Here is a 15,098-nt window from a genome sequence, read left to right as displayed (position 1 = left end):
ACAAATAGCAACTGCAAAACCAGCTTCTGTGTTCTGCTGTTGCACTTCACTAGTCAGTTACTTGCTGTAGCCATGGCTGACTTTAAACATTCAATCTGTTATTTTAGAATACTCATTAAATGGGCTCTTAAATATGAAATCATGTTATATCACTGGTTTATTTGGTTTCTTGATATTTTATTTTAATTCTCTCAAGGACTACGGTGTACCTTATTCATCATAGAAATTGCAAATTTAATTAATTCAACAGAATGGATGAGATTTAAAATTACTGAAGTGATCAGCTCATGTAAGCAATAAAAATAATTAAAAAGGAAGTGAGATTCTCTAATGCATCAGTCCCATGCAAACTAAAGCTTCAGATTTATATTAAAAGTTTTATTTATTTATTTATTTGAATAGCTATAGTTAATACACCCCTGAGGACCATATTCACCGAGCATAAATTTATATAACTGGGGATTGGTTTGAGTTGCACTGCATCAGGAAAGAACTATATATTTTTGACATAAAGTAAAACCTTAAATTAAGCTCAGGAAAAACGTGCTAAAGGACTACATCTACTTAATCTGAACAGGCCTGATTTTTACCCTGTGTTTGGTTTATAGAGTAACTTAACTAACACCAGCTGAGGTACTCACAACTGCGCCACAGCAAGACAAACTTAATTCAGAAAGGAGTTACTGCATTCACATTTTCTATATATTAATAGTGTTTCTCCTGAGATTCTTGGGGCTTTATGAAATGTCATGCACATACTTGGTGAACATAAACATAAAGGACATATTGTTGTGCATAAAGGAGACACCACCACACCTCCCCCCCCCCAGCTTTAATTACTTTCTGTTCAAAAAGGACAAGGCAATACACAGTTTCTTATTTTTCCCACACAAGGAACTTAACAACTTGACTGTTCATGTTTTGTATTACAGTGGGAAGTAACTCCATAATGTAGGCTTTTCCTACTTTTTTTTGTGGCAGGAGGATTCAGTAAGCTAGACACCAGCACAGAGTGTGGTGAGGAGCAGTGCCAACTTGGGGTGCTACCAATTGCCTCAGCCATCGATGAGAAGTTCCCAGCTCAGAGCGTGGAAATGAGCAGACTCCAAATGGACACCAACACACTCATGAGAACCACGTAAGGGATTTGTCTCTTTCCCTGTGCTGTCCCAGTCTGTTCTGCATCAAGGCTGCCTCCTGGCCTGCTGCAAGGCCAGCCTGCCTTGGGAAGGGGTTGCTGGAGCAGAGGCCTTGCTGCTGTCAGAGCACTCTTGAGGCGATGCCTCAGCCCAGCCTGGCCAAGGCTGGACTAGCAGATCCACAGAAACAGGCTCAGGCTTAGCAGGGCTGAGTCTGTGCCTGGCAGTCCTACTTAGCTGCAAGTACCCTGACTTACTCCTGAGAGAGAGCCACTCAGGGACAGCCTGGCCTTGTGCCAAAAGAACTTCATTTATCACCTGAAGAGCTGCCACATGTCAGTAAAATCTGCTGCTGCCTCTGGCCAAGGGATGAAGATTGATCAGAGACAGACTCGAGCCTGATGTTGCTGGCTAATGGACCCTGCCTGCCTGCCACAGCTTGTACACTGTCTGTAAGGTCTGGAGGAGGTGGCAGGGCAGGGAATAATGAGCTGCAAGGAAGTGGGAATGCAAAGCCAGCAGAAGCCCCCCCAGTAGTTACAGAGAGATCTTGACTGTGTAAGTACCATTAAGAAAACATTACCTAAACACAGCATAAATCTTGCAAGAGCAAACTCTGCTTGGGAAAAAAAATTCCACGGTTTCACCAGGTTTGAATCAGCAGTTTTCCAGAATGGGTCAGGGCTTGTATTGTCAGACTAATGCAGATTTTATCATTATTTGGGATGTCATAAACCAAAATCAGCAAAGCAGCTGTAAATCCATGCCAAACGTCATAACAAGATGGTGCCACAGTGTTACACCGCAGAAAATGTCAATTGCAAGACTAGAAATCAGAGTGCTAAAAACTAAGTTTGCCTCAAGTTAAAAGACGACCAAGAAATCAAAGTTTACTAGAAAAATATAAAGGAGAAAATCGGGAAAATGACAGTAGATTTCTTGGTGAAGAGATTATTACTTAGCAATTTTCTTTCCAAACTTCTAAATTAAAAAAATGGGAGCATTAGTACACATGGAACTTCTGGAAAAGTAATAGTTACCCAAGATGACAAATCCTGTGTGGGTACGTGCTCACCAAAGGAAGTAAGCTTTTATTGTAACTCGATGTGCAATCTCACAAAGATAAAGCACTGGGTTCTCCAAACAGCAAGGCTTAACCTACATTTTCATCCATTTTAAACTCTGTAAAAAAGCAACTCTCTACACACTGATGTACAGCCATGTCACCAGAGTAAGACCCTGAGAAACACAGCAATGCTGAAAATCACACTAATGCACAGCCTCCTGCAGCCCAGGAGCTCTGTTACCACAGGAACATGAGCTGTGTTTGCCTAGAAATTTCCTACCACAGTGTAGCACAGGCCAGATTACTCAAGTACAGCTGGAAGAGGAGAAAATACCAGAATGGCCAAAGACTGATGGGAAACAAAGGATTCTGAACCCCTTTCGAAGTTTCTTGTCAAAGCCTGCAAGTTCAGCTAACGAGGCTTGTGCCTCATTTTAATGGCCACACAAAATTCAGTAGGGCTCTTTTTACTACAGTGATATTAAAGGATTGAGGTAAGAAGAGGTAGAAATCACAACAGTGAGTAATTGGTGAGGAGTAGCTGTATGGGGAAAGGATGAGGAAATTCTGTGGGTTTTAAACTTTCACACATACATTACTTAAGTGGGAAATGGAGATGAGAAAAAGGACAACAGAAAATACTGCTTGCAATCCGTTTTCCTTGTTTTTCCGACACCATTCATCAGACATTGTAAATACAAGGCTGGACAGAGAAGAAATCACAGATTTATGAAAAGGATGAAGAGAAGAAAGATGCTGAAAAATTAACAGAATTAGTTATGTGCAAAGCAGTGTCTGCGCAGAAAAGCTCAGCTTTCAGAGATGTACTGGAGCCCTGCTTGTAGAAGTGAAACAACTTCTTCAAGGAAGATTTCCATCACACTTCTTGGCTATGAACATGGACAGTAAGGACTGCACAGAAACAGAATCATTTAACATTCAGCCTTATTTAGCTTTCCAAAAATAACTCCCTGTACACGGTCATCTTTGAGAAACCACCCCATCAATTAAACTAGACTTCTGCTTTCCTACAGAAATCACACTGAAAAAAATAGTTACCATTTTTTTTCTTATTTTTCTTAACTTACACATACTTATTGTAAGAGCTGAGCTCCCCTCCTCTGGCACACTTCCCTTTTCACTCTTTGTGCTTCCTGATGTGATGCAGCTCCATTACTCACCAGAGATGACAATTTAAACAGGGATGTCATAGCATAAGAGCTCCAGTGGGGTGCTGGCAGCACTTGGAATGATTTTAGGGTGATCATTTAGCTGGCTGAGGGCATGGCTGCAGGAGAAGGAACATGACAGAACACAACATCTGCTGCCAAACCCTAGCATGGTAATTCCAGGTCATGAAAATCTCCTCTCAGACAGATCTAGAACATGGCAGTATTTCTGAAACAGGAGCAGAACACTTTGTCCATTCCCTCTTGAACTGCACACCTTGGTGCAGGTGGTGATGCACAGTATGTGCAGACTTGCAGAGCCCTACCTGCCTGTCACCCAGGCTGTCATTGCCTGTGTGCACTCCAAGCCAAACCTCACAGATACAAACTGTGCATGTGGAACAGCTGGCCTGCCAGAGGAGCTGAACTCCATCCTACACTGCTCAACAAGCCACTTGACAAACTGAAGGCTTGTGACCACATGGAACCAATTTAGACTTTTGTTTCAACTGAATTCTGTGCATTTTAGCCTTTCCCCTGCATCAGTTCACTCTTGTCTTTTGTTCATTTCCCCCAACTTGTGGAAGCTCATAAATGTGTTCTGGTTCTAGCAAGGCCCAGGTGGATGGCTCTGGAGTCTGACTACACCATGTGTGTAACCACAGCTGCAGAAGGGCTGCACCTCCTCCCTAGAAGCACTTGTACATTCACCATTTTACAATGCAAAACCTTTGGTAAGATAAAATAGCACAAATAACACTCCCTCTTCCTTCTTAACCAAATTTATAGGTCAAACCTGTAAGCTTAAGAGAGATGCTGCAGAAATTTGACATGTCATTTTGAGCCATGGTACGCTTGTTTTCACTTTCTATTTATCATTACAAGGAAGGAGCTGATTTCATCCCAGGTGATGCCTCAAGAGGCTGCCTGGAACAGAGGCTAGACAGAGTTAAAGCAATAAAGTAGGTATTTATTCTAAGGATCCACCTCCACCTTTGAATAAAGAGCCAGGCTGTGGCTCTGCCCAAGATGGACCCAAAAGGGATGCAAGATGGATGACAGACTGTTACAAGTTTGGCCCATTTACATATTGGGGTTAATGATTCAATTACAGCTTCAGATTACCAAGGCCCATCCTCCCAGATTGCTCTCCTCAATTCTCCATTGTTTATAGTTCTTTGGGCCTGAAACTACAACGGTATCCTTGGTTCTCAGGCTGGAGAAGGACTGTTTGGTCTGACTATCCTGTGAAGAGAACTTGCTAACATTTTATACGAAGTTCAGAGTTACACACCAAAGCAGTACAGAATCTGAAAAATATGAAAGCTAAAACTTAAGTCATCACAGGCACCAAACAATTTTATTAGTCTAAAAATGCCATAACAAACAGGAAATTCCTCCCCTTCTGCAGAAGTCTCAGGTACAGCAAATATTCTTTGAGAGATACTCTTGGCATATAATTCAGTGTATGAAAAACTGAAAAACCCAGCTACACTCTTAAGTTCAAGGTACTTACCTGTCTACACTGTTTCTAAAGCAAAGAGACAGACATACCCCACCCTCCAAAATAACTTTATTTTTTTGCTTTACATGGTTACAACACACAACTCTGGAAATAAAAAGGATAGAGCTTTCTTCAACTTGGAAGGACGGAATCCCAAGCACAAAGCAAAATATAAAATAAGCATTTCACTAAAACCAGCACTAATTATTGACATTGGTCTGTCTCATCGTGCAACAGACACTGTCAGCTGAAATTCTTGTGCAGGTCTCCAAAAATCATGAACAATCCTGCAAACAGCCCCTCCTGCACACTGCTCCAAACCCCCCAAACCCCTGGCACAGAGAGCTCTGGCAGAGCAATGGCTCAGAGATGAGAACACTGCACACTGCTGCAGGTGATCCACCAGATTATTGCATCCCGCAGCAGAATTCATAAGGAACACCACGGGATAAGGAAAGAGTCCTGACTGGAGTTACTGGCACTTGCTTTCTGAGCTGCTCTTTGTATTTGTTAATTTCCATTTCCCCTAAATTTTTCAAACTGATAAATAATGGACAAAGCAATGAAATGTTCCTACCGATATTAGGATGCTTCAGGAGACGACAGATTCTAGCTTCTCTCTCCAGTTTCTGGTGATCTGCACCAAAAGAAAGCAACACAGTTGCTGTTAGTATGAAGATTAACATAGTTTAGAGTATTTGCTTTAAAGAATCATCACATTATCATCATCTGATGGGATCTATAAAAAATGTTTCCTTTATTTAGATCCACTAATATTTTCACCCAAATTGTAATATTGAATTGATTTGTTTTTTACCTTTGGGTAGAGCAGTAGGCTGGAGCTCTGGACTTGTACATCACTGAGCTCTAACAGTCTTTTCTGGAGATAAAATACTACTGCTTGTGTCAAGCTCTGTTCTTTACAATAGACAACATAAATATTCCAAAATACCAACTTTGGAAAACAGAACTGCTTGAAATTTAAAGAATATGCTTTGAATCTTGAAAATATTAAGAAATGAACAAGTTTAGAAAAAGTTGCTTTGAGGGCAACTCTTCAGAGTCAAAAATTTAGCATCAGATGTTAGAATTAAGAAGTTCAATTCTTACTGCAAAGTGTCCAGTTAGATATGTAGGTCAAGAGAACTGTAACAACAGATTTAAAATAAAACTGAGAAAGCAAACACCACCTTTAAAATACTTAACACTTCAAGTTTCTGACAGCATGTTTTAAATCTGGAGGAAAGAACAAGAAGGAAAACTTGTTTAATTTTCATTTTTCTGCAGTTCGTACTTCCTAATATTTGCAGTGAACTCCAACAACAAGTGAAACAATGTTACATATGGTAACAGTTCAGATTATTATCACATGATTTTAAGAACTGGGATAGTTCTTGAGCTAGTCACTACTTGTCAACTGACCCATCATACTTGCTGAGGCCTAAGGGCCTCCTCCACTTGCATGAGAAAATTTGTCAGCTTAACCCTCTTTACCTTCATATTTACTAAAAAAAAAGGAAGAAATCAGAAGTTCAAAGTATTAAAAAGAACTAGTAATCTGCAACATAAGCTTAAAACTCTTTTTCTAAAGTTAAACTCTGCCACTGAGCTTTCCAATTAATATTTTTGAATTCAGCTGCAGCAAGGCCTGAAACATAAGCACAGACATCTACAGTTACAGTACCTTCATGTCCAGCAGCTCTGGCTGTAACTTAATCTTGGGCTGAGCACTTGGCACATTACCCAGAGCAAGCAGGGAGATGATCTGCAAGGCAAACTGAACTAAGCTGGGGTGAGAACAAAGATGAAAATGTGAACATTGCCTCAAAAGCAAAGACACAATCCAGGGGCTATTGGACATGTAGTGTGGGAGCTGTGGCTCTGGTGCGCTACCAGCTCTACTTTCCAAGGCTGCTCTGTACCACCTCCAGCTATATTTACAGATCAGGCAGCACAGCCAGAAACCTGGAAGGTGTCCCACAGGCTTCTATGAAGTGCTAAAAACATCCTGTGTCGACTCTTCAGGAATAACACAGCTATAATAAAGAACTTCATCTCCAACTGTGAATATGATGTATAAACAGTTGAAGTTTCTTTGCTATCAACTGCTATATCACAGCTTCTGAACTGACACTAGATGTGATTCATGTAATTTATTGATTATAACTGTATTGATTAAAAAAGCACATCTGATATTTTTCAAATCACAGTAAAAACATCTTAGAGATGCTGCTGCACGCACTGCAATACGCGAAGGTAACATCTACATCATCATCATTATTATTGACTGCATTATATATTCTCAGGTTTTCACTCCAAACTGCACCAGTATATTGATGGACACCAACCAGGAGTTCTCTGCTGAAATCAGAACAATGAAAATCTGCATTTAACTCCTTCAGTTGTTTGTGTCACAGTAATTGCTGTTAGTCAGTATGAAGTGATGCAGTCACTTGCTGGGTGACTGCAGGTACCTCACAGCCTGCACACTGTGCTGAGGCAGCAGAAAGAGCATTAAATGCTCCCTGAGCCAGGGATTCAAGTGAGCATTAAGGTCCAGAAGATGACAGCTGCACTTCCAGAGAAACAGAGCATTCTTTAGTGTTGTTAGAAGAGTAAGTCTGCAGTGTCTAAGTGTTTGGGGGTGGGACCAAATGCAAATTTAACTTCATGTGATATCCAAGAAAAGTATTCTCCTTGAAAACCTGCACATTTGTTCTCTGAGTTTTAGGAAATCCTGTTCCTTCCTCTCTGCACTGGGTTTATCTACAAGTCCTTGCAACTGCCACTGCTGTGCCACCCGTAGCTATTTGTGTTACCCTGCCTCCTGCCAGGGCTCAAGTGCTGGGGAGCTAAAGGTGAATGTCAGAGGGCAGGGCACACCAAAATACTTCCAGCACTCAGCTCCCAAACATCTGAAGGGTAAGGTGTGCCACTGCACAGCCCACTGGGAAACAAGGCTCCTGCCATACAGCCAGGGAAAGTACCCAGGAGGCACAAACTCCCCAAACCCTGAGAAAGTGTGGGCTAGCATCTGGTGTCAAATATTAATGTTACAACAGTAGCACAGGAAAAGTTGTGGAAAAAATAAACACAATAATAGGTCACTTATCAAGATCAAAGAGCTAATTCCTCTCAAATTTGACAATATATCACTCACCAGCTAAAATTGCTTTACCTGCCAGGTAAACACAAACCAGGAAAAATTATTATCAGGAGCAGGAAGCCAAGCTTGAAAGTCACAGATAATAAAAAGGGAATGCACAAGTACATTTATATACTTGTTTCCCTTGCTCGATTTTAATTACCTGGACTCAATTACAAACAGGTCTCCTACATTGTCTGCCAAAGAAATTGTAATTAGTTGAAAAATACAAGCTCAAAACACAGCAAAGCAAATGCAGAAGAAGGAATGCTCTACAAATTCTAGATTACTTTAGGAAAGCAAGTCTCCATAAGTGAGCAATGGCCTCTACCACAGCAACAGCCCATTTCCAAGACTGGAAAAAGATCACTGCCTGTCAACCACTGATAGCATTGGAAAGAAGCAGCAATGAGAGTGATGTGGGTTTATTAATGGAAAAAAACCTTGCAGCCACCTACAAGTTTAATCGGATACGGAGCCATGAAAAAAAAAGAAAACATTTAATGAAAGAAGAAGAAGAAAGAAAAAGATTTAATGCACTGAACCATTAAAATCTCAGCCTTTACAATAACTAATGAAATTCTGTGAAACCTGAAAAAGACAGAATATAGCTGTAAAACTGGGGGTAATCATAGACTGTATAAACTTAAATTCCTGAACTAGTTCTCATTCATATGATGATGTTCTAATAGACCCAAAGCTAATATTATAATTTATGACACCAGATTCAGAAAATTAGACTGCCTGCACTGAGTTTCTACTAGGTAGGCTAATAAAATAACTAATTTGCAGCAGTATCAATATTTGTTTTCTTACATTCACCTGGACAGCATCCTGTGCCACCTGCTCCAGCTGAACCCACATTAGCAGGCGACTGGATTAGAGAATTTCCAGAGGTCCTTTCCAACCCCAAACACTCTGATAAACCTGGGGGAAGCTGGCTGGGGCTGCTACTCAGGAACTGAGTAGACACTGGTCCACGAACAGCTGCATCATGCATCACTTGTTTTGTATGTTTTAATTCTTTTGTCATCATCCTCCTCCTATTACTTATTATTATTCTCCCTTCCTTGTCTGTCTCAGTGAACTATCTTTAACTCAACCCAAAAATCTTAGTTTTATTTCCTCTGATTGTCTCCCCAGTCCTCCTGAGGGTGTGGGAAGAGAGAGGGAGTGAGGCTGTGTTTAGCTGCCTCTTTGCTCAAACCATGACAGTGGGGACCAATTCCATCACTAAGCCCCTGCCTGAGCTCCTTCTTATAAAAGGCAATTTACAGACCTTTAGCATTTTGCAAGCATTCATTTCAAGCTGGTAAGATAAAACAAGAACCACATTTAATCATGTAACAGTCCATCACACAGCTCTTTGAATTTTCCATTACTGAGTTCATGCTACAGCAGTGCTCACCGACAAACCTCAGTTAGCTCCCCTGTTATTCCTAAAGAAGTAAATGCTAAGCAATACAGGCCTTCAATTCCCAACAGCACTTTTACAAAATGAATGCTCCAGCATTCAGTACCTGCTCCTGGGGAGATATTTGAACAGAGTTGTTACTTATTCCTCTCTTCCCTGTATTTATAACTGGGAAAGTGGGCCATTCTTGGAATAAACAATCCCAGCCCCTCCTAATGTTCCCCAGCAGTCACACACCAGGTGTTCATTGGTACAAAGGCATCTTCTCCATGGATACCCCGCTCCAGAATGGGCAGGAGCCCACAACAACAATAGCACAGCCAATTCTGCCATTAGGCCACTGCTCAAAAGCATCAACAGAGCAGAAATCAGGGCACTGAGTGTGCCTCCAGTTATTTCTGTGGCTGTGTTCCCAGACACACTTCTCTCCACTGAGTGGCTGAATATCAAGGAAAAGCAAAAGATATTAATTCAAGATGCTTTATGAAATAATGAACAAGCCCCACACGTGTAGAACTTCAAATTCTGCCCCACAGCATTCAGAAAACAAAAGGCACATTTGTACTCAGCTGCAAAGGCCTCCAACAATAACAGTTCTCAGCTGACTGATGCTCCTGCAAGGCTTTCTTCCACTTCCCACCCGCTTTGTGTGTTAATGTTTTACCCTTCACAGCGTGTGAGAAATTGATAATGGGCACAGAGACCTGATTCCCATCTACAAAGCACGGATTACAGAGGCAGAGACACTGCAAGTGTCTTTAGGGCACTTTGGATACTTTATCCCTGATTTCTATGACACCTGCTATGACCAAAAGGTGCAGATATTCCTGCATTTGTGCTGTTTCTAGCACTGCTGCTAAAACTGACAAGTACCTGACTTCACAGGAGCTGGCAAAAGGAGTGAAGACAACATGTGACATTAATAGCAAAGCACTGAGCCCACATGACTTCATTCATTTCCATGATTTGTGTTTAACCATGTCCATAATGAACAGAAAGAAGAGATCAACAGAATGATACGATTGCAAACTGGACTTTACCCAATTGTTGGGAGCCTTTAAACAGTTCCCAAGAGCACACAGGCACACATTACTGAGCTCAAGCTAAGAAATGCTATTTTTTCATCTTTTTATACTCTCATTTGCTGTGGGTTGAAAGAGCCAGCTGGCAATTCACTTCCTTCACTCTTCTGACTCAGAAAAACAAGAATAATATTAGTGGAAGTCCAGAACTGCTGTTATATATACATGTTAATTGTTGTTTTCTATATAAGGTATGTGCACAACTACATACAGCAGTTTTATATCTATTATTTTATTATATAAACAGCACATCTACTGGAACAGAGTGGAGTACTGTAAACTCTCCAGTGCCAAAGTAAACAGAAAGGGCCTGAGAGAGAGAAGAGTGAGTGTGATCACCTGGTCACCTCCATCTGTTTGCTACCAACCTGCACCTGCCACTTAACTCTGAGCACCCTGTGCTCCATCTCGTCCTCTTTTCATCTGACCCATCCAGAGCTGCACCTTGTAGCACCTCCCTGATACATCCTCATGCACGGCATACATTTGCCATAACAGGAAAACCTGCATGCACTTTACATCCTCATCTTCCCCTTGCTGCCTCCCTCTGTCCCTACAGCAGTTTATTTTCCTTTGTGACTCAAATTTGTCAATTCCTAGAGCTGATGGTCAGCCAAGTCTTCTTCAGCCAATCCCCTTCCATTCCTACATAACTGCATGTCCTTCATTTTCCCTTATTTCACTTCCCTCCTTTTATTTTTCGTTCTCAACTTAAAGTGCCTGCCCTCTACTTGTTTAAATTCTGCTGATAAATATGTGAGTGCATTCAGTAATTTTAATTTTTTTCTAGCTTCTATTTTCTACTGAGCTGTTAAAATTTCTTTAGGCTTCTCAGTTCTCTTGGCTCATTTCCTGCAGAAAGTTGCAATTTTCAGGAAACAATATTTGGAAAAAAAGATGTCAGGAATCGAAAGTAAGTTCAGAAAAATAAATCATGTAAGAGATGCCTGGAACTTGAGGTGTGCACCCATCAATCTAATGAACACTAAAGCATTTGTTTGCACTCAAATGGCTCACTGGAGAGGATGGGCTGCAGGATATACTTGACTTGACAGCCTTGCTGAACTCCAGTCCTACAGAGCCCATCTTAAACACATTAAATCCATTAACAATGCTGTAAACTCTGAGCAGACTTCTGTCTGACACTAAAATTTTGAAGGCACCCTCAAATTCTCAAATGATGCAGCAAGACATGCATGAGAAATGCTCAGTTTCCTTACAAATGTTATTAAAACAATATTGTCTAATAACAAAAGAAAAAAATACAGCTTCATATAAAGTCAAAACACTGTCAGCTACTGCAATATGTAGGTAGCAGATTGGTAGTTTGAAATAAATTGTGAGCTTCTGACAGATGCCAGCTTATTTTAATATAAATGAGTAATTACTACATCCAAGACTGGTGTCAAGTCATGATTTGTGACAGCCACTTGGCTGGGACATGCAGAAGTTCCTGATTTTGAAGCTTCTGCAAAGAGCAAATTCTGAACTCTGACTTGATGTTTTCACTTTGGCAACCCTTATTTTCAGAATCCTACCAATGGTCACCATCTTTTGCCTTGCAGATGTAATTTCTACATGGTGTTGCATTAATTGTTTGTGAATTTTTTTAAACAGTGGATGACCAGTGAGCATGTTCAGTTTGCTGACAGCTTATGGATGAGACAGTGTTACATATTTAATAGAAAGGGAAATTCTATTGTGCAGAAAAGGTCAACAACTTTTATTTCCAATATTTCCTGTAGTCACTGTTACTTTAAAGCTGAACATTACACGTGACTTAACCTACCAGAGACCAAGGGCTTCTTTTATGCAAATACACTCCAAATCACTGACATTTATCTTAATAAAAGCGCATGGACTTTAACTCCCTAGGAGGAAACAACTGTAGAACTAGAATCAAGTCCAAATAGAACAAAAACAATGGTTTGGCACCTACCATTATGACTCAGAGGAAATTTAAGTAGCACATCAAAGCCAAAGCTTCTCATAACAAGAAAAAACACTAAGAATACATAAGCACATGCCTACAGGACATTTCATCAAAAATAACAGTAGGCTGCACTAGTATTAGAGGACTAAAGATATTATTGCATTAATAAAAATATCCTGATGCCTAAACCTTAGTCTTTAGCAAACAGTAGTCATAGGTAAAGTCACTATTTCTACATGGCCCATAAAAAACTCAAACAATAGAAATAATACACTCAAAAAGGAGTTCCACATTAAGTTGTAACTTGATTGCCTTCCATCCGTTCACTTGCTTTAAAACAAAGAAGTGGATTATGACTAACCCACTGTATTAATTTTTTTCTGCTAAGTTGCTAAGCCTTTGCTCATAATAAAAACAAATCTCCTCCTCAAATACCATGTGCATGAATAGCATTTAACCATCTGAAGCTTTATATTACAGCAATCTTTGATACCAGGACAGTAATGCCACGACATCTAAGCTACATGAGTATGGTCTTTTGCAAGAGGATTGTCTTGACATTATTTTTAGATCATTAAAAAAAGAAATACTACTCTTGCAAACACATACTTGTGAAAGATAGTGCCCAAAAGGAGTGTTTGCATTAAAAACCAAATCACAGAGGAGAGCCAATGTCCAAGTGGAAGCCAGTGACAAGTGGCATTCCTCAGGGCAGGCGTGGAACACCTTTGTCAGGGATGAGGACAATGGCACTGAGTGCCCCCTCAGCACAGTCTGAGTCTGCCAACAGCACAGAGCCCTGTGCTGGGTTTGCCATGCTCATGGAAGGGATGGCACCCAGAGGGACCTTGGCAGCCTGGGCAGCTGGGCCAGCAGGACCCTCAGGAAGGCTCAACAAGGCCAAATGCACCTTGAACATGACTGGCAAGGCACATGTGTAGCCCAGAAATCCAACCACATCCTGCACCCAAAGAAGTGTGGCCAGCAGGTCAAGGGAGGCAACTCGTCCCCTTTGTTGGAAAGGATGAAAGTTTGACAAGAAAGTCCCACAGATATGTGTGCTCGGCAGAAAGATTTTTAAATGTAGAGTCTGATGAAGGAATAGAAGTGGAAGCAAGTTTTGATATAGAAGAAAAGAATTGCTGAGCCAGCCTTCTATACTAACTATACTAGCCTTACTGGCTAACCAAGGAGGCAAGGGGTGTGTTAGTCAGAAGGGGTTTTTATGGCTTAGAGCAAAGGATAAACCCACCTCAAACAAGAAGATGTTTTTACCAAGCAGAAAGAGAGCACAGGCAAACAAGTCAGCAAATGTGGCAAGTAGAGAAAAGGTCTCAGAATTTTCCACTGCCAGAAAACTGAAAAACAACTTCTAGCTTAAACTGTAATGTGCTAACTTTTGGTGATTGGACAATAGTAACATAAATATGGTAATTACAGTAGTTATGACAGGCTATAGATAATAGCTAAGGTATAGATTGGTTCTACTGCATTAAGAAGCTAAGCAAAGAAAAGTCTATAATGCACTGTAACCAAAACCAAAGGGTCTCAGGGCTCCCTGCAGCTGGAGCTGACAGCTGTAGGCACAGCTCTGTCACCCACAACCCTGGGCTGCTGTAAGCTCTTGGGTGGAATAAACTGCATTTTGGAGAGCCCCTGGAGTCCCACATCCCTCATTCAGGCTCTTACACCCCTCACTCCACTCTCAGGGGATCCCACCTGCAATGCTGTGTCCAGGTCCCACTGTGGAGGCCCCAGGATAAGATGGGGCCATGCTGGAGTGAGCTGAGGAGGCCATGAGGATGCTCAGAGAGATGGGGTGTCTCTGGAGCCAGGCTGGGAGAGCTCAGGGTGCTCAGCCTGGAGAAGAGGAGGCTTCACGAAGACCTGAGAGCCCCTTCCCATGCCTGAAGGGCCACAGGAGGGCTGGAAAGGGACTTGGGACAACAGCCTTGAGTGACAGGACAGGGGGGAAGTGCTTCCAATTAACAACAGGTCAGACTAGCTCCAAGGATAAAAGCCTTCCCTGTGAGGGTGCCCAGAAAAGCTGTGGCTGCCTTGTCCCCATGGGCATCCAAGGCCAGGCTGGAGGGGGCTTGGAGCAACCTGGGACAGTGGAAGGTGTCTGTGGCAGGGGGTGGAATGAGATGACTTTCAAGGCCCTCTCCAGCCCTAACCATTCCAGGATTCTATGAAGTTCCTAATTTGTCTTATTTCAGTAAGACATGTCTGACTCAACAGCTGCATCACTCCACTTATTCTACAGACAGAGAATAAAGATGCTCCCAGGCAAGGAAGTCTGAGGCTTTTTTTCTTCTTTTAATTAAGGCTAGGAGAAAATAAACAAGATTTTTATAACCAGCCACAAATAAAAGTTCAAGCAAGCATTAACAGGTAGTTAAACTTCAGCTTTTGACAAATTTGGGGGATTTCATGGGTAAACAAACTCTCTCCCTTAAATGTGTGTTTGCCTTGCATTCTGCACAGTGTACCATATGCTATGCCCAGAAGATACAGAATGTAATCAGTGTATGCAAGACAATCAAAAGGATATATAAGATAACCAAAGGAAGTGTAAGTATACAGAATTCCTGCAGAAGATGAAGCCATCATCTAGTGCTGGAGGCAGGAGGCCCCAGGAGAAAA

The 15,098-nt window shown here is 41.4% G+C and overlaps 1 protein-coding gene across 17 annotated transcripts in view; it reads right to left on the bottom strand.

Annotated features, from left to right (window-relative positions):
• The window catches only part of CAMK2D (calcium/calmodulin dependent protein kinase II delta), a 120,144-nt gene that overhangs the window by 68,261 nt on the left and 36,785 nt on the right, over positions 1-15,098 (bottom strand). For all 17 annotated transcript variants that reach the window (XM_054283839.1, XM_054283837.1, XM_054283849.1 and 14 more), the window contains exon 3: positions 5,456-5,515. In XM_054283839.1, coding sequence (XP_054139814.1) covers positions 5,456-5,515 — 60 coding nt within the window. The remainder of the gene's footprint in view (positions 1-5,455; positions 5,516-15,098) is intronic.

This window comes from Melozone crissalis, unplaced genomic scaffold, assembly GCF_028551555.1.
Source record: "Melozone crissalis strain CALT ecotype California unplaced genomic scaffold, PUWL_Pcris_2 ptg000039l_1, whole genome shotgun sequence".
Lineage (NCBI taxonomy): Eukaryota > Metazoa > Chordata > Aves > Passeriformes > Passerellidae > Melozone > Melozone crissalis.
This window is presented reverse-complemented; position numbering and strand designations above follow the sequence as displayed.